Here is a 24,687-nt window from a genome sequence, read left to right on the forward strand (position 1 = left end):
GAGAGAGGTGGTGTATTCGGAGAGTGTCAGATATGCTCTGGGAAAGCATGATTCTGGACACTTTGGGGCTTCTTTCTCAAGGGAAGAGGAAGAAGTGCGCTTTCGGAGTCTTGGATTTTGTGCAGGGAGTCAGGTTTCTTCTGTGTGGAAAACACAGATCTGGTCCTTGGCATTGCTCTTAGGGAAAGAAGTTTTGGCATCTCAGCGTTTTGAAGTTATGGCGTTATGGAAGTTATGGAATGATGCATTGGCAGGCTGCAGGAAAGCAGGGTCTGGCCTAAGAGGAGCTTCTCCAAGGAGGGAGAAAAGGGTATGGTAATATTCTGGATGCATGTGGATGAATCCATGTACATGTGGCGTGAATGCTGAGTGAAAATGTAATTCCCCTTTGTTTGTTTGTTAACCAATGTAATTGTGAACCCAATGTAGTTGCATAGAATCTGTCTGTCTGTCTGTCCAATGTCAATTCTTTGACTAAATGTTTTCTGTAATCTGATGTATCTTCTCACACTGGAAATTGCAATAAAAAGAACCTATGGTTTAAAATCATTGAAAAGTCATTCATGACAAAGAAGCAGGAATATTGCATTCAAAGCACCCCTGACAGATGGCCACCCAGCCTCTCTTTCCAAGCTTTCAATGAAGGCGCCTGCACCACACTCCGGGGCAGAGAGTTCCACTGCTGAACGGCTCTCACAGTCAGGAAGTTCTTCCTCATGTTCAGATGGAATCTCCTCTCTTGTAGTTTGAAGCCATTGTTCCCTTGCATCCTAGTCTCCAGGGAAGCAGAAAACAAGCTTGTTCCTTCCTCCTCCCTGTGGCTTCCTCTCACATATGTATACATGGCTATCATATCTCCTCTCAGCCTTCTCTTCTTCAAGCTAAACATGCCCAGCTCCTTAAGCCGCTCCTCATAGGGCTTGTTCTCCAGACCCCTGATCTGCTCCCTTCTCCCTGTGGCTTCCTCTCACATATGTATACATGGCTATCATATCTCCTCTCAGCCTTCTCTTCTTCAAGCTAAACATGCCCAGCTCCTTAAGCCGCTCCTCATAGGGCTTGTTCTCCAGACCCTTGATTATTTGAGTTGCCCTCCTCTGGACATTTCCCAGCTTCTCAACATCTCTCTGCTTTTATTTTGTGTGGACTTTGTTTTTGTGTTTGTGTATGGTTTGCAATATGTTGTGTTTTGTTGTTTGGGGTTTATGGTGAACTCCTGTATTAATAAAAAGTTTATACATCAAAAAACACCCTGCACTCCCCAAAAAAGAACAAGACCTCCCCCCCCCCCCCCCCCCAAGAGCTGTCAAGGCTTACCACAACCACAGAAAAGCAGCAGCTTTCTCCCTCCTTCACATGCCCTTTCTCTTGTGGAATCTTGGATGTCTTTGCCTGTCTCCTCCCTGCTTTTCTCCAAGTGCGTATTCTCCCTGCAATGCCTTTCCCTGCCCTTGGCCCTCCTTCTCTTGCTTTCCCTCTTCCTCCTTCCTTTTACGGCCTTCCTCATTCCTGCCTCTGCCTCCCTCCCCTTGGCAGCAGTGGCCACTGGCCAAGCCCTTGGCTCAGCCTGGGATGCAAATTGTGGAGAGCCAGGCTGCTAAAGAGCGAAAGAAGGAGTCAGATAGAAAGCAGGCAGGCAGAAAGGAAGGAAGGAAGGAAGGGAAGGGAAGGGAGAAAGGAAAGGAAAGGAAAGGAAGGAAGAAAAAAGAAAGAAAGGAAAGCAAAGGAAAAGAGGAAAAAGAAAGGAAGGGGGAGGAAGAGAGGAAGGGAAGGAAAGAAGGAAGGAAAGGAAAGGAAAGGAATGGAAAGAAGGAAAGGAAGAAAAAAAGAAAGGAAGGGTAGGGAAGGGAAGGGAAGGAAGGGAGGAAGAAAAAAGAAAGAAAGGAAAGGAAAAAAAGAAAAAGAAAGGAAGGCGAAGGAAGGAAAGAAGGAAGGAAGGAAGGAAGGAAGGAAGGGAAGGAAGGGAAGAAAAAAGGAAGGAAAGGAAAAAAGAAGGAAGGAAAGGAAAGGAAAGGAAGAAAAAAGAAAGGAAGGGAAGAAAGGGAAGGGGAGGGGAGGGAAGGGGAGGGAGGGAAGGAAGGAAGGAAGGGAAAACTAACAAAATGAAGTTCAACAGTGACAAATGCAAGGGACTCCACTTTGGCAGTAAAAATGAAATGCAAAGATATAGAATGGGGGATGCCTGGCTTGAGAGCAGTACGTGTGAAAAAGATCTTGGGAGTCCTCGTGGGGAGGAAGTTAAAAATGAGCCAGGAATGTGATGTGGTGGCAAAAAAAGCCAATGGGATTTTGGCCTGCATCAAGAGGAGCCTAGTGTCTAGATCTAGGGAAGTCCTGCTCCCCATGCTCTATTCCGCTTTGGTCAGACCACACCTGGAATCACATTGTGTCCAATTCTGGGCACCACAATTCAAGAGAGATATTGACTCTAAGCTGGAATGTGTCCAGAGGAGAGCGACTAAAATGATCAAAAGTCTGGAGAACAAGCCCTATGAGGAGTGGCTTAAGGAGCTGGGCATGTTTAGCCTGAAGAAGAGAAGGCTGAGAGGCGACATGAAGAGGACCAGGTATAAATATGTGAGAGGAAGCCACAGGGAGGAGGAGGGAGCAAGCGTCCTTTCTGCTTCCTTGGTGAAGCATTCAGAAACTTGGCAGGCTTGCAGTAGAAGATGTGGCCTACAAGTGAGGCGAGTTTCACACTGATTGATGCAACCCAGAGTAAGTTTCACCTTGCTTCCAAACACCACCACACAAGAGCTGTAGTTTTATAGTTTATTGAGGGAAAAAATCCAAGTCAAAATAAATAATAAGCATTGCAAAGTTCCAAAGATTTAGGTTAAATGCAGAATATAGTTCCAAAGATCTTGAAGTAAAACAAGAGGCAGAATCCTATAAGCAAAGTTCAAAACAGAGTCCAAGGTACAAGCAATGAGACAATTGCCCCAAGAATCTCAATGCAAGAAATCCCAAGTGTGCTGCTTTCCAGCTAAGGTATTCCATGAAGCTTTCAGGCTAATAAGCTACGTTGAACTGACACTTTCTCTTTGTTTGCAAGAAGCCTAAATACCTTACTAACATGAAAACATTATGCTCTCACCAATATGAAAGCATTGCGATGACCTTGACCCGAGCTGGCTTCTCGTCTGACGGCCAGGCGAGAACTCCGCCTGACCCGCAAATCAACACTAGCCTGCCGGGTCAGGTCACTATCAAGGCTTTCTGCACTTTCAGTATCAGCGTGGGAAGGAGGGAAAAGCCTCCCCACCTGTTCGCTATCTTCTTCATTAAAATTATTTTCTTCTGAGAACCGCTGTGTTGATTCTTCACTTTCTGTGGGAGTGTTGGGGTTCAGCCTGATCCTGATCTGTGTGAACCGGATTCTCTGATAGTTTTTCCAACTGAGCAAGCTCTCCCTGACCCTGACAGTGTGGAATCTGTTGTTGATGCAGAGGTCAGCGGGGATGAAAAGGAAACTCAACAGCTGGAGGAAAATGTTTTGGAAGTTAGCCGTGATATCACTAGCCGTGATATCTCTCCACCTGGGTTTTTTAATGAGGACCGAAGAGAACAGATAGTTAGAGACAGAAATGTTTCCCAATTTCTACAAAGGTCACATCGTTTACAGGAGAGACAGGTCCAGACGTCAAAGTCAAGGGACGTTTCAAAGAATAGCTTCTTTGGTTTAAGAGGCCTCCTGCCGGGTGCCTCTTTAGATCAAGCAACGTTTGGGACTGTGGTTGTGCCTTGGCAGAATTCCTGTGTTTCATGGCCGGTAATCCCAGAGGCTTAGTTATCAAGTTCATGGTTAGTAAAAGGCTAACAGATTCCTGGTTCTTGTATTGTGGCTTTTGAAATTTTGCTCAAGTTCAGAGATTCTACTGACTGCTGTGTTTTTCTGTGGCTTTTTGACTTTGCATTTACCTTTCTTTTGTAACCAATTTTTCATCAATAAACAAGGATTGCTTTTCCTACAGTCCAGTGTGGTGCATTTAATCTTATGGTCTCGTTTCTTGAACTGGGATGCAACAGGGAGCCTCAGAAAAAGACCTAGAAGCAGGCCCAGAGATCTGAGGCACAGAAAAAGAGCCAGGAATCTGAATCCCATCATCCTCATCGTCAGGGAACATCTCAGCCACAACACCGATAATGTTGTACCTCAGCTAGAGTTCACCTTGCTCAAGCACTCACCAGGAACCAAGCGTAGTAATAAACAGTTTATTGTTAAAGCACACACAGTAAAAAAGTTAAAAAAATCCAAATATGTAAAGCTAGGAAGAGTCCCAAAGGCCAGAGACAATCTCCAATGCAAAAGTCTAAGCATGAACATTAATCCAAGGTGCATGGAACAAACATGAGCTTGACTAATCCAAGAGTCAAGGAATAAAACATGAGCTGGAGTTCATGATAAAATCCCCAAGACTGGTAGCAAAACTTGACTAGAAAATTTGGCTTGAAGCTCAGATAGAACCGGAAACAAGGTGGGAGCTTCTTGGTCTATTTGCTACATTGCTTGATCTGAGACCTGAGAGCTATTCTTTCCCTTATTAAGGACGGCAATGCATGAAAGCATTCCGTTGTCTTTGAGGAGTCCTACTTGGCCTCTGCCTCCTTTTCCCATAGCTCAGCTTGCACCTGGAATTCTTCCCCAGCAGGAGCAGCCTTGAATCTCTGTCTAACCCCCTTCCTCCCTTCTCTGCCTGTCAGCTTCTAAAACAGGTTCGTTTTCACACAGAGAATCAATCAAATCCCTCTCCGTTCTCCCAACCAAGGAATCACCATCCTGTTCCAACATACGATCTGTCTGAACACCTCCAGAAGCATCAGACCCTGCAGGACCTTCACCCCCAACCCCTCGTCATCATCCTCGGCTGGCTGAACTACAACAGATAGATCTAAAAGTAACACAGAAATGATCCTCTGAAGTTTTCGCATTGGTGCCAGTGGACTGAATCTTTCTGATGTGAAAACATCAACCCCACCCAATTTTGGGAAATTCCCTAAAAACAGAACTGGGGGGGGGGGGGGAGGGAGCCAAAAACTGGGCACGGAAAATGGCATGGGTTTTGCTGAATTGCACAACCCTAGCATCATAGCATGAGATCCTTGACTGCTCTTTCCTCGCCAAGAACTTCAAGGTTTTACAAACTGGGTCTGTCTTCACCATGATCTCCAAACCCCCTTGCAGGACTCTCATGGGTCATCCCAATCCCACCAAGATCGATTCAATATTCTCATGAATATACATGAGTGATGATGACAATAACATTTTCTGGGCATCTCCACAGAGCTATAAGGACTTTAGAAAAAACCCTTCCAGATGTGGGAGTTGGGCTGGATGGCCCACGAGGTCTCTTCCAACTCTATGATTCTATGTGTCGAAGACATGAATAAAACACCATTACTACTTTAGCCTGAGAGGACTCCTCCAGAAATCTCTAAGCCCTCCAGTGGGATTTTCCTCATAAGAGTTCTGCTGGAGAATCTGGAGCAGTGGTTCTCAATCTGTGTGTCCTCAGATGTTTTGGCCTTCAACTCGGGGGGGGGGGGGCTTTGGGAGAACTGTGTATTGATGTTTGTGGTAGCTAGTAATGGAGATGTGTAGTTTAACTGTTATGGTATATTAATTGTTGCTGTTTTTTTATTGTCTCGTTGTTTGCTGTCTGGAAACCGCTGTGAGTCGCCCTCGGGCTTGAGATACAGCGGTATACAAGAATAGTAAATAAATAAATAAATAAATTCAACTCCCAAAAATCGTAACAGCTGGTAAACTGGCTGAGATTTCTGGGAGTCATAGGCCAAAACACCTGGGGACTCACAGGTTGACAATCACTGATCTAGAGATTCCAAGAGAGATCCTCCAGCTCAATTCTCTACTCCAAACCTTCCTAGCTTCTTAGAGCTTCCTAAAAAGATCACACCAACTGAATCTGCAGAAGTTAAGCCTGGAATAGTTGCATTTAGGGGCTCCTTTAAGTTTCCCTGCTTCTTGCCAGAATGGGGTTGGACTGGGTGGCCCACAAGATCTCTTCTAACTCAATGATGCTATTATTCTATTATTGGGTTTTGATGAGTAAAGGGTTTAAGGACTCAAAAAAGGCCCAGAAAAGCAAGCATCAAGAGGCCAAACCAGTCCAGGTGAGAAGACTTGAAAGACACAGCCTTCCCATTCTGGAATATCCGCATGCAAAATGAGTTGAAAACAATATAGAATGGGGGTCAAAGAACATTTAATAACAAGCAAGTTTAACCCTCCCACGGGTGCAGATTTGGAGGAGACCCATTAGAGCTTGTCTGGTCCCCCTGGACTTTGCCAGGGCTTCCGTTCTCCATACGTGTGTTTTTCAGCGAGGTATAACACAGAACTTATACGGCCGAGGGAAATTGTTCATTCCCCCTTCCAAAGGGGAGATGTCGATGTCCTTGGGGTCCGTGAGAGGCTTCAGCTTGAAGTTCTGGAGGATGGAGGTGAAGAACAGGAAGAGCTCCATGCGGGCCAAGCCTTCTCCTGCGCAGACCCGTTTGCCTGCAAAGAGAACCAGGAAGGAAGGAAGGAAGGAAGGAAGGAAGGAGAGAAAGAGGGAAGGGGGTCACCAAGGGAGCTGTAGGAGACACTCAGCAGAATCCAGTCTGAAGAGCAAGGGAAGCAGAAGCCTCACTCTGTTCTGCTTTGGTCAGGCCTCCTCATCTGGAAACCTCTCTCCAGTTCAGGAACTCTGACAAGAAGGTACGTGACTAAAGAAGAGTGACCAAGATGCCCAGAGGTCTTGAAACCAAGCCAAAGAAGGAGGCCCCACCACACTGTGAGGGTCTTGAAACTAAGTCAAATAAGGCACTAAGTTCCACTGCTGAACAGCTCTTATAGTCAGGATGCTTTGAATGCGATTGTTCTGCTTCTTGGCAGAATGGGGTTGGACTGGATGATGGCCCAGGAGGTCTCTTCCAACTCTAGGATTCTAGGATTGTATGATTTCCCTTTTATGGTTCCAGCCAAATGGGTTTATATATATACTTTGGTTTTATGTCTCCCGTTGACCATTATGACATGACTTCAAAGGGGTCATGAGACGTGGACATGATGGACACCTCAACACTATTAGGATGGGGACGAGGGACCTGTGAGATCCTTTTCATCATCTAGTGGAAACAAAAAATCCAGCAAGTGGTTTTTTTGGGGGGAGGGGGCATTAATTATTAGGCTTGGTTGATCAAGAAAAAAAATGGTTCTAAACTCGTTTCGTATATAGGGGCCCTGGCGTTTCGATTTTAAAATTATTTCTCAATTTTTTTTGAAAAAAAGATCAGAAATAGCAAAAATCTGAATAGATTCGGTTACTTCGTTCATGGAAAGTGCCCCTCCCCCCTGTTAGTTTAAAACCTCGCAGGTTCCCTTCCCTGGGTAGGTGATTACGAAGGGCGATGGATGACAGGGGAATGAGGTGGGCGTGGCTATGCCTAGCTCTTCTTGACGGCCACTGGGGGTGTGGCCTTCAGGAAGACCTGGGCATAGCCACGCCCACCTCACCCTTCCACATCGCCGCTTGTCACCAGGGAGGCCAGGGAAACTGCGAGATTGCACCAGTTTGCACCAGACATCCGAAAATAATTCCGAAAAATTGGTAAATTGTTTCAATTCATAATTACTCCTCACACTATTCCAGCATGGCTCGAAATTGTTTCAAAAATCATTTTAATATGAATTCATTACAATTTTAGAAGCTTCCGAACTAGATCAACCAAGCCTATTAATTATGTTTTGATTAAAATCCTTTGGTTGCCCCTCTGACCATCATGGGTGCACAACATAGTGGCCAATAGCTCAAGGCTAGTGTTGAATAGAGCCAATTAGGGACTCTCTTTGGTCTGCATGGAAAAAGGGGGTCTGGTTGTCCCGTGTGGTTTCTTCCAATGGTATGTTTCTATGGCTCAATATCTCACAGCCATGGGAGGGTTCATTCCCCACTAATGGGCAACTCAGAAGCCATAAAGGAGCTGCTGCCCAATGGGAGAAGGAGAGGCTTACCCGCCGAGAAGGGCATGAAGTAGTTGCTCTTCCTGAAGGTCCTGTCCTTGTTCAGGAAATGTCCTGGGTCAAACTCGGTGGGGTTGGGAAATTCCTTGCCATCGTACAGCACTGAGGTCAGAACAGGCATGATGGTGGTGCCCTGCAAAGAGGACAGGAGTTGGTGTAACGAAACTTTGAATTTTTTTCTGTTCCTGGCCTAAAACTGTTATTTCCTGTTTAACTGTGTGGTCATTATATTCTGGCATATAAGATGACTGGGCGCATAAGATGCCCCTCAACTTTTCCAGTTAACGTATAGAGTTTGGGATATACTTGCCATGTAAGACTACCCCTCTTCCAACACACACCACATAAACATTTCAACAGCATCAGATTTGATTTCCATATGGTCATTTTCCTATTACCGTCCCTCCTTCTCTGCCTCTCAGATCTCACATGCGCACCTGCACTGATTCTCTGCAGTCTTCAGGAGCGAGATCTGACAGGCAGAGGAGGAGGGACGGTAATAGGATACAAGGGCAGGCCAGACAGGTAAAAGAGGTGTGTGTTTCTGGGCCCAAAACCACTCTATCTCTTTTTTCCATACCCCGGGCACCCTGGATGCCTGCAGCTTGCTCCACTCTTCACTTACACCTTCCCAGTAAGGTGCCCCTTCACCTCACCATCGGGACCACATTAAGTCCACGAATCCTGATGAATGGATTTTTTTCTACTGTACTTCTACAGATTCACCCTTAATGCTTTCATACAGTTGCTGCATATGGCAGGGACATGGCCACTGCCATTTTTGAGCTCCCCCCACAATATGCAGCAACCACAGATTCTCAGACTGGAAGTTTCAGCACCCACTCTATAAGATGACTCCCAGCGTATAAGACTACTCCCGCATATAAGACGGCTCCCATGCATAAGGCTACTCCAACGTATAAGATGACCCCTGACTCTTGAGAAGATTTTCTTGGGTTAAAAAGTAGTCTTATACACCAGAATATACGGTAGTTGTTCTACTCCAAAAACTTTGTTTTTGTGGCTGCCACAAACTTGGTTGAATTGGTTGAGACTCAATGAGCAAAATGTATTGCAGGATGGACCACAAAAACAGTAGAACCAATTAGGAAATGACAATTATAACCCAAGGACAAAAATTTTGCTGTATTGGAAATTTCAATACTTTGGGGTGTTGGGATGCAGGTAGGGTTGGGGATGTGGATTTTTCAGGTCAGACAGTGGCCAAATTGTCAAGATAGAAATAGGAAATAGGATTGATAGTCCTACTGGATGCCAAGTAGAGCAATGCCCTTTGAGGGAATGTTATGGTTCTGCTGTGGAAGTGTCTTCTTCTGGGAGAAGCAGAGAACTCACTTTTGGGATGACGTATCCTCGGAATGGCGTGTCTTTGACCACGGCATGTGGGAGGGACACTGGAGAAAGAGAGATGAACCTCTGGATCTCATGGATGACGGCATCTGTATAAGGCATCTGTCCACGGTCAGCCATGCTGGGCATTCGGGAGCGGCCAACCACCCGGTCAATCTCTTCCTGCACTTTCTCTGCCAGGAGATGCATGAGGCTCAATGTCAAGAAAGAAGCATCCAGAAAACATCAGAGAAATCATGCAAACTCTGGCTCATAACAAGAGAGCAAGAAATGCCCAGGAAGCTTCCAAAAAAGGAGCCTCCACCACATTCTGGAACTCTCTGCCCTGGAGTTTGGTGGAGGCTCCTTCTTTGGAGGCTTTTCAACAAAGCCTGGATGGCCATCTGTCGGGGGTGCTTTGAATATGATTTTCCTGCTACTTGGCAGAATGGGGTTGGACTGGATGATGACCCACCAGGTCTCTTCCAAATATAGGATTCTAGTGTGGTGGAGGCTCCTTCTTTGGAGGCTTTTAAACAGAGCCTAGATGGCCATCTGTCGGGGGTGCTTCTTGGCTGAGTGTGATTGAACTGGGTGGCCCACCAGGTCTCTTCCAAGTCTAGAGAGTGGCTGCACTATCTAGAGTTCCTAAGTTTGCATCCCAGATCAGTGTGAATTTTCCTTCTCTACATAATAAGCCATGAGCTTCCATGTTTTGTGTGAATGGCCATCAAAGGAGACATGCCACCTAAAAGTAGAATCACACCATCCCCAAATGTGGGTGTCTACATCTTTCTGTCTATCAAAACTACCTGAGCTGATCTCTGAGGCTGCAACATTTGAGTCCTCAAGTGTGATTGATTGTCTTGGATCTTTCCCAAAGGTATGTTTCTTGTTGGCCATTTTGGTGGATGAGTTCTGGATTTCTTCATGTTTGGTCTTCTTTTGGACTAAACTTCCTCATGTAGCTTGGTTTAACTAGGAAATCCAAGTGATAGTTGAGGGTGATTATTCCCTCAAGACACTACCAATCTCAGAATGCCATAGTGTGGCAGCAAGCGGAAGAATGATTAAAAAAATTGGATTTAAAATGAATATAGGAAAAGAATACCTTGAAATACTGGCGAAAGAGAGTTTTGCGGCAGGGAGAAGCGAAGTGTTCAAAAGACGAAAGTAAGGGTGTAGGCTTCAGAGATCAAGGAAGTTAAATATTAACTGGAACATGACATTTGGGAAACAATAGTAAGTGAGATGTTTGTCATCAAAGGGAAGGCGCTTGGCAGCCAGACAAGGACGCTTGCGTAAGTAATTGATCTAAGACTGGAAAAGGTCAGTAAGCGGCATCTGGTGGTTCAGTGAGGCAAATAGCAGGCAACTTCAGATATATTCTAAAAGGATTACGAATATGGGAATAATTAAGATTTGAAACAATTAGAAGTACGTCATTGTGATGTATGGAAAAAGGTAATGCGTAAGGCCTCTGTTAATGATTATATCTGTGTAAATGTCAAGACAGTTCTACGCTTGTCTAGACCAGTGGATTTCTGCTATAAATATTGTAACCTGACTGACTTTCAAGTACGCTTCAGATCTTGTTCTGAGCGTCCTATCAACTTGATAGTAAATTTGCCTGGAATCAATTTGCAGTCTCCGTCTCCTTCCTGTTTGATTGTGCTCTAAAATGATCTCGGGTAAAGTATGTGCCGCAACAATAGAACTCAATTCTTTCATAGATATTGGTTCTGTCACTGTTGAGGGGTAGGCTTGTTTGATCAAGGAAAAAATGGTTCTAAACTCATTTTGGTTATAGGGGGCGATGGTGGTTCGATTCTGAAATGATTTCCAAATTTTTTCTCCAAAAAGCTTTGGATATATCCGAAATTTCCGAAATTTCCGAATTGCTTCGTCAATGGCGTTAATGAGATTTTTGCTTTTTTCTTTTTTCTCAACCCTGTCTTGTGTCTTCCCTTCCCAACCCTTCTGCACCTTGCCATCCAAGCAGCCTGAACCTGCAGCAGACCCTCTCCTCTCCTAAACTCTCCCATTCCCATCCCATCTCACACTGAAGCCACGAGGCACGCACGACCCCTTTTAAAGGGCAATGGCTGCCCTGAAGAAACTCTGCCCCTCCACACATGGTTTCTCCTCATTGGCTGGAGGCAAGCATCCCAGCATGCAAACACCTGTTGCCTCATTTCTGAATCACTTCCTGAAGTCGTAATAAAGATGGTGACAGTGGCTTCAAAATGGTAAAGAGACTGCCAAATCGTGTCGAAATCGCTTCAAAAAGGTATTAATTACGACTTTATTCTGATTTCTGATTTTTCTGGCTGACCTTAACAGGGGATGTCAAACTGAGCTAGCTCTGTAGTGTAGATATGCAATGTCACCAAAGCCACCTGCCTCCCCGAAAAAAGCCTTGACTTCCCCCAAACAGCTGAATTGTCTCAGTTGGTCGCAAAGCAGCAGTCACCCAAAAACACCTTCTTCCTAATGCCTTTCTGGAAAGAGCCTGGACTCCCCCCCCCCCCCCCCAGCAGCTGAATTAGTTGGTTCAAAAATTCCCTTAGTTGGTCACAAAACAGTCACCTATAAACACCTTCTTCTTAATGTCTTATGCAACTTCAAAATCTGCTGAACAATCCAGAGATCGGAAACCAAGAATTAGAAGGGCAGCCACTACCTGGACCTCTTTTCACTCCAAATGTCTTGGACCAGAATTATGGAATCATAGACTCATAGGGTTGGAAGAGACCACGTGGGCCATTGAGTCCAATCCCCTACCATGCAGGAAAAGGATAATCAAAGTATCCCTGACAGATGGCCATCCAGCCTCTGTTTAAAAGTTTCCAAGGAAGTAGAAACCAAGAGTTGGAAACCTGGTGAAACAGCTGGCCTGGATCATCTCCATCTCTTTTGCCTTCAACCAGAACTAGAAATCCAACAACTTCCAGGACCTATTTTCAGCCTAATGGCGACTCCAGGTTCAGATCACAGTTAATCTGCAGAAGCTAAGATTGTGGTGGAACCTATTGTCCTGAAGTCTCCACATCTTTCTTACCTTCTATCTCTGGGTACTTCTGGAGGATCAAGAGCCCATATCGGATTGTCATGCTGCTCGTTTCAGTTCCTGCACCAAACAATTCCAGGCTGCAGATGACCATGTTCTCCATGGTGAGCTCAAAGGGCTCATTGTGCTTCTCCTGGTGATACACACAACACAATCAGTTGACTCAGCCCAACTGTGCTTAGTGGAGTCTAGGAAATACCAATGGAAGCCTTTCTGTGGATGAGTCATTAGAATAAAAGGAGCTCTCTCTTCCTTCCAGGTCCAGTGCCCTGGTCTCCGAGAGAGAACAGGAGAGGCAGACATAACTCCACAAGGTCTGGTCTTTTATTGGCTTTGACCCCATGGCCTTGTGTGACGATGTGTAACTTTTATTCTTATGGTTATGTGTTGTTTAAACAGTAGTTAATAAATGGTAAGTATGTAGGATTATATTTTGTTAGAGATAGTGGCTGGTTTGGCTTGAGCAGAGTTGCCATAGCAACGGGAGCGGAGCCAACTGTCACTTCACGGGGCAGTTGTTTGAAAGTGGCAGTCTGTAAGCCGGTGAGCTACAGGGAAGACTGATTTCTCTAGTGGGAGAATCAGGGAAGAGTCTGTGACTATTAGAGTTGCAGAAAGGACTGATTTCTCTAGTGGGAGAAACAGGGAGTTAGTCTGTGACCAAAGAGTTACAGGAGAAGGCAGTTGATCCTGTGGTGTGTGGAAAACCATCAGGAATACTATAGTTAGAGAACTATAGGGAAAACTGGTTTTTTAATATTAAGAATCAGGGTTTGGCTGGGAGCCAATTCTGTTAAATAAGCCTTTTAGCTTATTTGTTTTATTAGGACAGTTGTCCAGGAAAGATACATCTGCTTATAGAAACGTCTTAAAGTCTGTACCTAAAGTCACTCATGAAACCTTACTAATGTAACCAGTCAAGATTTGTGCCTCTCGTGAAGAAAGAATTGAACAAGTTATATTCCTGTTAAATAAATTTGTTACTATTCTCCTCAAGCCTTGCCTGATACAGTTTCTCCTAAGTCAAACAGCCTACAAAAGAAGAAAGGTCAAATCAAGAACCAAATTAGAGCTACGCTATCAAATGAATAAATCCTTCTGTAACTAATAGTCCCTTTATAAACCAGCTCCTAAGCTGATGTTGATCATTGCTTTCCTCACAAATTTGGTGGCAGTAATTTTACCCTCCTTTACACCTTGACACACACCCACACATGCACATTCTCAGAGCCGAGCATCCCTCAGGTCATTCCAGGAGGTGTAGATGTGGCCTTCAAGTCGCCTACAAATTTCATAAATCCAGGTTTTTGAAGCAGAAAATGCTCAGAAATGTCAGTGGGTCATTTCTCTGAAATTTAGCTTCCAGCTTTGGAGCTTCTTGGTGGCCTCCCATCCAATTACTCAACAGTCATGGCCCTGCTTGGCTTTTAGAATCAAATGGAAGATGATACTTGAAACTGACATATATCTTAATAGATGGAACAGACAAAGGGAAGGCTTTCCTAAAGGACCCTCCTCCCAAAAGAGCCCCCTCCATCCAGGGGTGGGGTGTCCCAGGGTGGAGGGTCTGCAAATAGTCTCCCTGTGGGGTTAGGCTCATTGCCTTGAAGATGTCTTTGGAAATTCTCAACCGAAATGCAGAGCAAATATGTGACACTGCAGTGCTTGGAGGATGGCTCCGACTCAAGCATCTGCTTGCGGATTCCGTAACTCTCCCTTACCTGGTCCATTCTGATAAAGAAGCAGTCAATGAAATCTCGAGGTGAGTTGGGGTCCAAAGTAGCCCTGTGTTCCTCGGCTTCCTCTAAAACAATTTCTCTGCATTTGGCGCAGTGTTGTACCATGCGTTGAAAGGGTCCTGGGATCAAGTCCATCAGAACAGGGAAGGTATTGTAGAGCTGGAAGACATAGTGCGGGACAGGGATGTGTCAAGAGAGGTTGAAAGATGTGAAAGGATGTCAGGTGGAGGAGAGGTCAAGGGGTATTCTGTGACTCTAGAGAGAGACTAAGCCACAACAGATCAAGGGATTCAAACAGCAGGGAAAGAGATCCCACCTCAACATTAGGAAGAACCTCCTGAGGGTCAACAAAGAAATGCGGGTGGGGAATGTCCTTGCTGGAGGTTTCTAGACACAGGCTTGATAGTCATCTGTCTGGAACGCTTCAACTGGGTCTTCCTGCATGGGAGAAGGGGATTGATCCTATCTATGATCCTGGGCACTTCTTCCAACTCTATGATCCTTGGCACTTCTTCCAACTCTAGGAGTCTGGGATTGGAAACCAAGAATGGCATTCCTGTCTGGGTGCAGAATCCCTTGTGGGATGAGAGCCCAGTGGCAATTCCCTGAGAATGCATTGCATCTCTATTTCCTATTTTTAATCCACAAATGCTATTTAGGTGGTTAATGCCCAGAATCACAGATCTGCCCTCCTCCATCCCTCTTATATCAGTGACATCTGTGGCCACAGTGACACAAAAGGTGCAAACAGTGGGCCCATCTACACTGGCCAGTCCACCTAGATCAATTTGAAACTGGCATTGCAGAAACTGGATTTCAGTCTGTGATGATTAGATCATAAAGGTTTCGGGCTTGAGTGTGACCAGTATGCTGATGACACTCAGCTGGTGCTGAAGATGGAAGGCCGACCGGACTCTGTACCCGATTGTTTCCATCAGTGCCTTGAGGCCGTGACTGGATGGCTGTGTGCCAGCAGGTTGAGGGTGAATCCAGCAAAGATGGAGATCCTGTGGCTGGGTCGACCGGGCAGTAGGGATATCCAGCTGCCTACCCTGGATGGCAAGGTGCTACGCCCGTCATCGTTGGTCAAGAGTCTGGGAGTCCTTTTGGACCCTCTGCTGACGATGGAGGCCCAGGTCTCTCTCCGCCGTGAGCAGAACCGCCTTCTTTCATCTGTGGCAGGCTAGACGGCTGGCCCCCTCCCTGTCCAGGGACGACCTCGCTACGGTGATCCAGGCCACGGTCATCTCAAGACTGGACTACTGTAATGCCCTCTACATTGGCCTTCCTCTGTCAGTGATCCGGGAGCTCAAGCTGGTACAAAACACAGCTGCTCGGCTTCTTGCGGGAACTCCGATGAGATGCCACATCACCCCAATCTCTTCCTGCAGCTGCATTGGTTACCCATTGAGCACCGGATCACTTTCAAAGGGATGGTCCTCACCTTGAAGGCCTTGCATGATCTGGGGCCAATGTACCTGAGGGACCGCCTCACCCCCTCCCAACCCCAGAGGTCCCTCCGTTCTGAGGACCAAGATCTGTTGGAAATTCCCAGTGTCAAGACCTTGCGTCTCACAGCAACCAGGCGCAGAGCCTTCACAGCAGTGGCACCATCACTCTGGAATACTCTGCCACCTGAAGTCCGTACCTTGCGGGACTTACCAGCTTTCCGCAGGGCATGTCAGACATATCTATTTCGACAGCCCTTGGATCTCTGATTGTTTTTAAATTGTTTTAAATTGCTTTTAAATTTTGTTAGATTTTAGCCATTCTTGTAAGCCGCTCCGAGCCCCAGGGGAGTGGCCGCATATAAGTTCAAATAATAAATAAATAAATAATAAATAAAGCCTGGAACCAGTTTCCTTCACACATGCAGAGAGCATTCTGTGGAGGTAATGTCACCATGCGATGTGGTTTATATCGGAGCCTGCTGATGAGCCTTAAGGGACACATTGCAGACTGTCCCGTGACTTTGCCTGTGTTGGGTTGACGGGTTCAAAGTGCACTGCAGTGGACTTTCCCAGTGAGCATATTCTGGGTTACTTGAAGCTGCATTATATGGTCCGTGTAGATGGCTCCTAGAATCATAGAATCAAAGAGTTGGAAGAGACCTCCTGGGCCATCCAGTCCAACCCCATTCTGCCAAGAAGCAGGAATATTGCATTCAAATCACCCCTGACAGATGGCCATCCAGCCTCTCTTTAAAAGCTTCCAAAGAAGGAGCCTCCTAAATGGAAAATGTCACCAACTATGAAGAAGAGGGGCCTACCTGTCCCCAAAGAGAGTTAAAAAGTACATTGTTCTCATCTGTCACAGCTATCAAGGTTTGAAACTTCTCGTCATTGTATTCGTAGCGCTTTCCAAAGACAATGGAGCAGATGACATTGGAGGTAGCACAGCTCAAGAGGTTGTGTGGGTCAAAGGGTTGCCCTGGAAAGACAAAAGAAGAGATAATCTTGTCTCAGTCCATCTCTTAGATCGCAGCCCGTTAAACTGTGAGCCCCAACCCCAAATGGGGTCCCTTCAGCTCAATATTGGGGGCCTGATAAATTTGGCAACAGGAAGAGTTTTCCTAATGTTAGTGGCTGTTTCAGATACTTGTCCAGATCTTTTGTGCAGCCTTTTTAGTAGACTCTGCAGAATATGCTTCAGGTGTACTTCATAAAAATTGGGAGATTGAGAACAACAACCTTCATGAACCCTTTACACCTACGGAATTGGACATGGCTCTCAATAAATGTAAAAATGGCAAAACAGCTGGATTGGATGATCTACGGATGGAACAAATCAAGAACTTTAGTCCCAAAGCAAGGCACTGGCTGCTGGAGCTGATGAACAACTGCACTGCATCCTGTCAGATCCCCAAAATCTGGAGGAAAGCAAGAGTCATTGCCATCTTGAAACCAGGCAAAGACCGTAAGGACCCAAAAAGCTACAGACCAATCTCCCTGTTGTGCCACCTCTACAAAGTTCTGGAGAGACTTATTTTGCATAGAATTATGGAAAAAATAGACCCCTGTCTGATCCCACAGCAAGCTGGCTTCAGGAAAGGCAAAAGCTGCACATCGCAAGTGCTGAACCTGACTCAGCACAGAGAAGATGGCTTTGAAAGGCAGCAGATCACAGGAGCTGTCTTCATAGACCTGTCAGCGGCTTATGATACTGTGAACCACCGCCTCCTCCTGAGAAAAATGTATAATATCACAAAGGATGACCACCTCACCCGCCTCATAGGAAACCTGCTACAAAACAGGAGCTTCTTTGTTGAGTTCCAGGGCCAGAGATGCAGATGGCAAAAACAGAAGAACGGCCTGTCTCAGGGGAGCGTGCTTGCTCCATCCATGTTCAACATCTACACAAATGACCAGCCACTGCCAGAAGGGACACAGAGCTTCATCTATGCTGATGATCGTGCCATCACCGCTCAAGCAGGGAGCTTTGAGATGGTAGAACAGAAGCTCTCAGAAGCTCTAGGTGCTCTAACTGCCTATTACAGGGAAAACCAGCTGATCCCCAACCCATCTAAAACACAGACAGCTGAACTGTTTAAAATCTTAAAAGATGAGGCTGTCAAGGTGATGCATGCCATCTGCCAGCAAATATGGAAAACACAAGAATGGCCATCAGACTGGAAAAAATCAACTTATATCCCCATACCAAAAAAAGGAAATGCGAAAGACTGCTCAAACTTCCGTACAGTGGCCCTTATTTCTCATCATGCCAGGAAGGGAATGCTCAAGATCCTGCAAGGAAGACTCCAGCAATACATGGAGCGAGAGTTGCCAGATGTTCAAGTTGGGTTTAGAAAAGGCAGAGGAACCAGAGACCAGATTGCCAATATCCGGATGCTGGAGAATGGAGCAAGGCAGGGAGTTTCAGAAAAACATCTATTTGTGCTTCATTGACTATTCTAAAGCCTTTGACTGTGTGGATCATCATAAATGGTGGCAAGTTCTTGGTGGGATGGGTATCCCAAGCCACCTTCCCTCTCTCCTGAGGAATCTGTACAAGGACCAAGGAGCAACCGTCAGAACTGACCACAGAACAACAGACTGGTTCAAGATTGGGAAAGGTGTACGGCAAGGCTGCATCCTCTCATCCAACCTTTTTAACTGCAAGAGTTTGAATGTAGACCCTTTCAACAAGACATTGTGAGAGGAATCTCCTGGAAAGTCCACCGAATAAGTCAATGGGGATGAGGGTGGCCAAGAGAGTCCACTTACCCTTTGTGTCGTGGAATTTTTCCAGGAGATACCTGGTTTCTTCCTGGATCCTCTCCTCGATGCTCTTCTTCCCCATCCCAAAGTTGCGGAGGGTGGACAAGATAAAACGCCGGATCTGCTTCCAGTTCTCCCCATTGCTGAATATGACCCCTGGAACAGGTGAAAGAAGACCATGATGGGAGAGTAGGAAGGGTCATGGTGAAGGAGAACGGCAAAACACGCATGGATCTTGTGCGCCAGCTGAGACCGTACCTTGGGAAGTCTGACTTGGCCACGGTGGTCCACACTTTGGTTACATCCCGTTTTGATTACTGCAACGCTCTCTACGTGGGGTTGCCTCTGAAGACTGCCCAGAAGCTCCAACTAGTCCAACGTGTGGCAGCCAGAATTCTAACACGAGCAGGGTACAGGGAGCATACTACTCCTCTGTTGCGCCAGCTCCACTGGCTGCCAATTAGCTTCCGAGCACAATTCAAAGTGCTGGTGTTAACCTATAAAGCCCTAAACGACTCCGGCCCAGTTTACCTGTCCGAACGTATTCTCCCCTATGAACCATCAAGATTATTAAGATCGTCTAGAGAGGCCCTGCTCTTGGTCCCACCGGCCTCACAAGCGCGTCTGGTGGGGACGAAGGACAGGGCCTTCTCGGTGGTGGCCCCTCGACTCTGGAACTCCCTTCCACTGGAGATCAGAATGGCCCCTTCTATCTTGACGTTCAGAAAACAGGTGAAAACTTGGCTATGGGGTTTGGCTTTCGACGAGTGAATCAATATTTCTGTGATCGGATCGATGACGATGAATGATGGACAACGAATTCACTATGACGACTGACCATTGTTATTATGTGATTGCATTTTGCTGTTATAACGTTTTAATTGAATACGTTATATGATTTTTTTAATGATTGTTTTGTGATTTTATTGTTGGAAACTGGCCCGAGTCCCCCGACAGAGGGGAGAAGACCCGTATACAAAATTGCTAAATAAAATAAATAAATAAATAAATAAATGGATCTTCACTGTTATCTCTTTAGACTGAGGGGATGGGGGTCAGTTTCTGTCTTTCAGCCAGGTTCAATGTATTTGGAGGTCTCTTTTACCACTTTCTGGTCACCCAACTCAGGAACCATGGTCCCATTCTGCATCCTAATCTGCACTGGTGCACTCTTAAGTCTAGGAATCTGAGGGTATTTATTAGGGCTGGGCGGTTTCGTTTCGTTAATTCGTAATTCGTTAATAATTCGTTATTTTTTTCAATTACAAAACGATAACGAACCATTCTGGAGCAATTATTAAAAAAAACGAATTTTCAAAAACGTTTTGTAAATGCTTCGTATTTCGTTATTGTATTCGTTTCGTTATTGTTCTGAGGTCGTTTCGTTATTATTTCCGCATGTCTGGGCCAGTTTTATGGTTTAATTAGTGAAAAAAAATTATAATATCACACCAACAGTCAACAACAGAGGGAGAGGGAAGCTTCAGAAGGTTTTGGAGGTTTTTTAGCGTATTTCGCGGTCGCGTCCGCCATTAATGAATCAATTCGTTATTGTTTCGGAAATCGCTTCGTTAATTTTTTACCATTTACGAAATTTCGTAAATATCGAACTTTTTAAAAGGAAAATTTTGTAATTATTTTAAATATCGAAACAAAAAAAAAACCCCAAATACAAATCGATTTTAGAAACAAATTTTTCCGTTGTTACCCAGGCCTAGTATTTATAAAGGGGAGAACAAGGTGGTCGTCTTTATGGCCATGCTTTTGGAAAACAACAGCAAATCTAAGGAGGAATAAGGACTTTTGGTCTCAAGGCTCATTACAATAATTACAATAAGGCTTTGCATAGGGCTTTATATGTTCGCAAGGATGGAACCTTTACATCTCATGCAGCTTTTCCTTATCAGCCATCTCTATATTTACACACAGTAATGCATTACAATCATGAACAGAAGATCATAATATGAACACAAAGTCACATGCATCATAGGAAAATGATTCTATTTTAATATTGGCATATTTGAATATATTTTAAATTTTATATTAATGCTTTTATGCCAAGTAGGCCTGGGTAACAACGGGAAAAAATGTTTCTAAACTCGTTTTGTTTTTAGGGGTCCATCGCGTTTTTTTTTAAAGAATTCTGAAATTTTCCTTTTAAAAATTTCGAAATTTACGATATATCGTATAATTACGAATCGATTCGTTAATGGCGGACGTGACTGCGCAATATGCTAAAAAACCCTCCAAATGGGACAGGAGGAACTTCTGAAGCTTCCCTCTCCCTCTGTTGCTGATTGTTGGTGTGATAAAACATACAACAACTATAAAACTAGCACCAGACATGCCAAAATAATTATGAAATAATTACGAAATAATTTCGATATAATAACGAAATAATTACGAAATAAATTGAAAAAATTGTTTCGAATCTAATTTACTCCTCACACTATTCCTGCATGGCTCAATATTGGATCGTAAGCTAATTTAAATACGAATTAATAACGAATTACGAAATTAACGAACGAAACCGCCCAAGCCTAATGCCAAGCTGCTTTGAGTCCCTTTTGGGGAGATAAAGCGGGGTAATAATAACGATAATAATATGAACACAAAGTCACATGCATCATAGGAAAATGATTCCATTTTAATATTTGCATATTTGTATATTTTGTATATTTTAAATTGTATATTATTGGTTTTATGTCAAGCTGCTTTGAGTCCCCTTTGAGGTGGTAATAATAATAATAATAATAATAATAATAATAATAATAATAGGCATTTCAAATTAATTATTGCAAGATTCTCAATCTCTCTCTCTATCTCTATATATCAGTGATCCATGATGGACATCCATTATATTCAAGTGGGCATATATTTATTTCGGTAGGACATGTGAGAGCCGTTCAGCAGTGGAACTCTCTGCCCCGGAGGGAGTGTGGTGGAGGCTCCTTCTTTGGAGGCTTTTAAGCAGAGGCTGGATGGCCATCTGTCAGGGGTGATTTGAATGCAATATTCCTGCTTCTTGGCAGAATGGGGTTGGACTGGATGGTGGCCCAGGATGTCTCTTCCAACTCTTGGATTCTATGATTCTATGTGACTTGCCCAAGGTAACACAGTGGGTTTGCACGACTAAGAGGGAATTGGAACCCTGGTCTCACCTGCAACCATTAGATCAATCATTAAACCATTAAATCAATCAATTACCTTTCCCTTCACTTGTTCTCTCTGCCAATGGTATTTTTGCCCTGGCAGCAAAATCATTGCCGTGGTCGATTAAGGCTTCTTTAATGGCCTCATAGCCATACAGCACCACAGCGGGGTCCATTCCAAAATAAAGTGTAAACACCGGACCATACTCCTCACTTATCTGTGGGAAAACAAAGAGAGAGGCATATATTATTATTATTATTATTATTATTATTATTATTATTATGCCCAAAGAAACCTACAACGACCCATTCCACTTCAATGTCTGTGAGCCTCTTGCTAAGTAGGCCTGGGGTTTGCAACTCAGAGAGGGAGATGACGAACTCTCAGGCAGAGAAATCTTGCTTCTTCCCAAACGATGGAACCTGAGATTCCACAGGAAGAAGCCATAGCACTGAACTGGGATTGTGCAGTGTGGACCAGGAATTTCCCCCAAGAGCTTTAGATGAGTGTTTCTCAACCTTCCGAATGCCATGACCCCTTAACACATGGTGTGGTGACCCCAGAGGCGGCCCTAGGTAATTTTCAATGGTAAGCAAACAGTATTTTTGGTGCCCCCCCCCCCCACCAACCAGTCATTGATATATATTTTCTGTTTGTTGTGGGAGTTCTGTGTGCCATATTTGGTTCAATTCCATCATCGGTGGAGTTCAGAATGCTCTTTGATTGTAGGTGAACTATACATCCCAGTAACTACACTTGCCACAGTTGCTCCCTTGCCTGGCTCACTTTGGGTCCGGAGGCGTGCCTGAAGACCCCGGCATGTGCACCAAAAGTCACCTCTTCTCCTGAATTTCTCCTCAGCCATTGGGACCAAGAGAGAGAGAGAGAGAGAGAGAGAGAGAGAGAGGTGGAGATGCCCACCTTTCCTGAAGGTAGGCGCATAAACAAAGGAGGGAGCGGAGGTGGGAGATACCTCCAGCCGGAGGGGCTCCCTCCCTCTCTCTCTCTCTTGGTCTCAATGGCTGAAGAGAAAGTCAGGAGAAGAGGCGACTTTTGGTGCGCATGCTGGGGGATTCAGACACGCCTCCGCACCCGAAGCGGGCCAGGCACGGCGGCTCCACCCCTTGGCCCACCCGCGGATTGGGGAGAGGAGAGGAGGCGGGTGGAGCGCCAGGGGATCGTGAAAGGGAGCCGGTCATGGGGAAGGGAATGAACATGGAGAATGATTGAGCGCCGGCTCTGCTTGTGCACCCGGTGGCCAGGTGGAGCAGGAACGAGAGGGGCGAGGCGAGGCTCAAGGGCCCGGCCCCTTTGGGAAGAGGATCGCCTGGCAGCGAGGCAAGAAAGCCGAGGCTCCCCCCGGACTGCTAGGGCTGTTGTGAGCTGAGGGGGCGCTCCTCAAGTGGCGGTCAAGGGGCATTTACAGAGGTGCCTCTGCACCCCTGGCAAAAAAAAAAGTGTTCTGCGACCGCTTACTTCGCGTAATGGACGAGCCGCCCCTGGGTGACCCCCAACCATAAAGTTATTTCCATTGCTACTTCATAATTGTAATTTTGCTATTGTTATGAATTGTAATGTAAATATCTGACCTGCAGGATGTATTTTCATTCACTGGACCAAATTTGGTACAAATATCCAATACACCCAAATTTGAATACTGGTGGGGTTGGGGAGGGGAGGAATTGTTTTTCCTATTTGGGAGTTGTAGTTGCTGGGATTTATAGTTCACCTACAATCAAAGAGCATTCTGAACTCCACCAATGATGGAATTGAACTAAACGTGGCACACAGAACTCCTGTGACCAACAGAAAATACTGGAAGGGTTTGGTGGGCATTGACTTTGAGTTTTGGAGTTGTAGTTCACCTATATCCGGAGAGCACTGTGGACTCAAACAATGATGGATCTGGACCAAACTTGGCACGAATCCTCAATATGCCCAAATGTGAACACTGGTAGAGTTTGGGGAAAATAGACCTTGAAATTTGGGAGTTGTAGTTGCTGGGATTTATAGTTCACCTACAACCAGAGAGCATTCTAAACCCCACCAATGATAGAATTGGACCAAACTTCCCACACAGAACCCCCATGACCAACAGAAAATACTGTTTGGTGCCCCCTCTGTCACCCCTTGCGACCCCCTCAGGGGTCCTGACCCCCAGGTTGAGAAACACTGCTTTAGATTCTTGGGGGAAAACTCCTGGACCAAGGACCCAACCCTACCAACAGACTTCGGAAATGGTCAGATATTCTTCCCCATCTTCCCTCCACCTTTCTGTGTATTTAGTAGCCTGTGAAATCCCAGAAGACCAGCAGCAAAATCCCTAGAGCCCCCCATGAAATGGAGCAAGGCAGAGTGGAGAGGAGGAGGTGGACTTCCTTGTGCCACTGACCTTGCGGAGCGCCTGGTCCAAGGGCTTTCCCTTCAGCTGCAGAGCATTCCCAATGAGGGGCAGCGGGGTGGGGCCGGGGGGCATCTTGCCCTTCCCCTGGGCCCCCCTCTTCCAGACGGCAGAAAGAAGAAGGCAGGAGATGCAGATGACCAGGAGGATGGTGGACATCCCCAAGGGCTCCATCCCAGTGGCAAAAAGCAAGGCGCAAGAGTGGACGGAGGAGGTGAGGAGTCAGTTCACCCCACTGCAAAGCACAAAGGAAGTTAACATTAACCAAAGGACATGTTTAGATTCTTTTTTTGTAAACAATGTTCTTATCATCTGGCCATGCACACTCCTGCACTTTGCTCCTTGTTCTCTCACTCTCTCTTTTATGAGTGTTATTGACTCTTCGGGCAACGACACAGCCCTTCTGGCGCTCCACTTAGGAAGGAAAAATGGAATGCAAAGGGACAGAATGGGGGACGATGTTGCCTGGCTTGAGAGAGGGACGTGGGAAAAAGATCTTGGAGTCCTCGTGGACAACGAGTTAAACATGAGCCAGGAATGTGATGTGGCGGCAAAAAAAAGCCAATGGGATTCTGGCCTGCATCAAGAGGAGCCTAGTGTCTAGATCTAGGGAAGTCATACTCCCCATGCTCTATTCTGCCTTTGTTAGACCACACCTGGAATATTGTGTCCAATTCTGGGCACCACAATTCAAGAGAGATATTGACTCTAAGCTGGAATGTGTCCAG

The 24,687-nt window shown here is 45.5% G+C and overlaps 1 protein-coding gene across 1 annotated transcript; it reads right to left on the bottom strand.

Moving 5' to 3' along the window:
* Positions 1-6,210: 6,210 nt before the first annotated feature.
* Positions 6,211-24,179, bottom strand: LOC132769293 (cytochrome P450 2C19-like). Its single transcript, XM_067463153.1, has 9 exons — positions 23,951-24,179; positions 21,613-21,775; positions 18,412-18,561; positions 16,458-16,618; positions 14,171-14,347; positions 12,441-12,582; positions 9,386-9,573; positions 8,021-8,162; positions 6,211-6,523 (listed from the first exon to the last, which is right to left on the bottom strand). The coding sequence occupies exons 1-9, from the start codon at positions 24,131-24,133 to the stop codon at positions 6,342-6,344; spliced, it is 1,488 nt and encodes a 495-aa protein (XP_067319254.1). The 5' UTR covers positions 24,134-24,179; the 3' UTR covers positions 6,211-6,341.
* Positions 24,180-24,687: the final 508 nt, after the last annotated feature.

The sequence above is a fragment of the Anolis sagrei genome, chromosome 1 (assembly GCF_037176765.1).
Source record: "Anolis sagrei isolate rAnoSag1 chromosome 1, rAnoSag1.mat, whole genome shotgun sequence".
NCBI lineage: Eukaryota > Metazoa > Chordata > Lepidosauria > Squamata > Dactyloidae > Anolis > Anolis sagrei.